At 47.2% G+C, this 725-nt stretch overlaps 1 protein-coding gene across 1 annotated transcript; it reads left to right on the top strand.

Moving 5' to 3' along the window:
* EI90DRAFT_3011626 (uncharacterized protein) lies at nucleotides 1-423 on the top strand (the record flags this gene model as incomplete). Its single annotated transcript, XM_039056483.1, has 2 exons — nucleotides 1-124; nucleotides 182-423. The coding sequence occupies 2 exons, from the start codon at nucleotides 1-3 to the stop codon at nucleotides 421-423; spliced, it is 366 nt and encodes a 121-aa protein (XP_038922710.1).
* Nucleotides 424-725: the final 302 nt, after the last annotated feature.

Genomic DNA, 725 nt, shown 5'->3' with positions numbered 1-725 from the left:
ATGAGAGTCTGGAGTACCATCATCACGCTTGCTTTACATCCCATTGTCGCAGCTCATTTCCATGTCGGCGCACTCACTTCCCACAGTGGCCACGAACTAATTGCTCTGATCCCTTCACCGGGAGGTGAGGGCTAGCCGAAATCTGAAGTGAAATTTGCTCTTATTTAGGTTTGCACCACAGACATTGGCTGCAAAGAGGTACTTGCCACCTCAGAAGGCGGTGCTCTGCTCGGGACGACGATTCAGGGCACAGTTTGCAACCGAAATGTCACGGTTTTCACTGAGAACTGGTTTGTTGGTAACATCTCGTTCACTGCGCTGGATGGCAAGAGGGGGATTTGCTATATAGTTGGAAAAGCCTCAGCCTGTGGCGATTGGGTTTGGCACGATAATGTGTGGTGCGAAGCACCGGACATCTGCTAGTGCCAAGATCTGGAAGAGCCGGCACTTAGTAGGAATTATAGTGCGCATAGATGTGCCTGCATCCCAAAGTTGTGTCAACCAAAGGAGAAGTCCGTAGCTGTAGATACATGAAGATTATGTTGGAGGACAACCTTGAAACATGTATTTACAGATGTTTGTGCCGACAATTTTATTTAGCGGTCTACTGTCATCTTGTCCGACTCCGGCCCTGGAACTGCCATAACCCTATATTTTTCTATAGATTATAACAATAAAACAGTGTAGTGGCTGACCTCAGTCTCAAGCTTAATAGTGTTAGAGAA

This window comes from Cantharellus anzutake (genome assembly GCF_015039405.1).
Source record: "Cantharellus anzutake strain C23 chromosome Unknown EI90scaffold_3, whole genome shotgun sequence".
Lineage (NCBI taxonomy): Eukaryota > Fungi > Basidiomycota > Agaricomycetes > Cantharellales > Hydnaceae > Cantharellus > Cantharellus anzutake.
The sequence above is the reverse complement of the archived record's forward strand: the minus strand, read 5'-3'. Positions and strand labels throughout refer to the sequence as shown.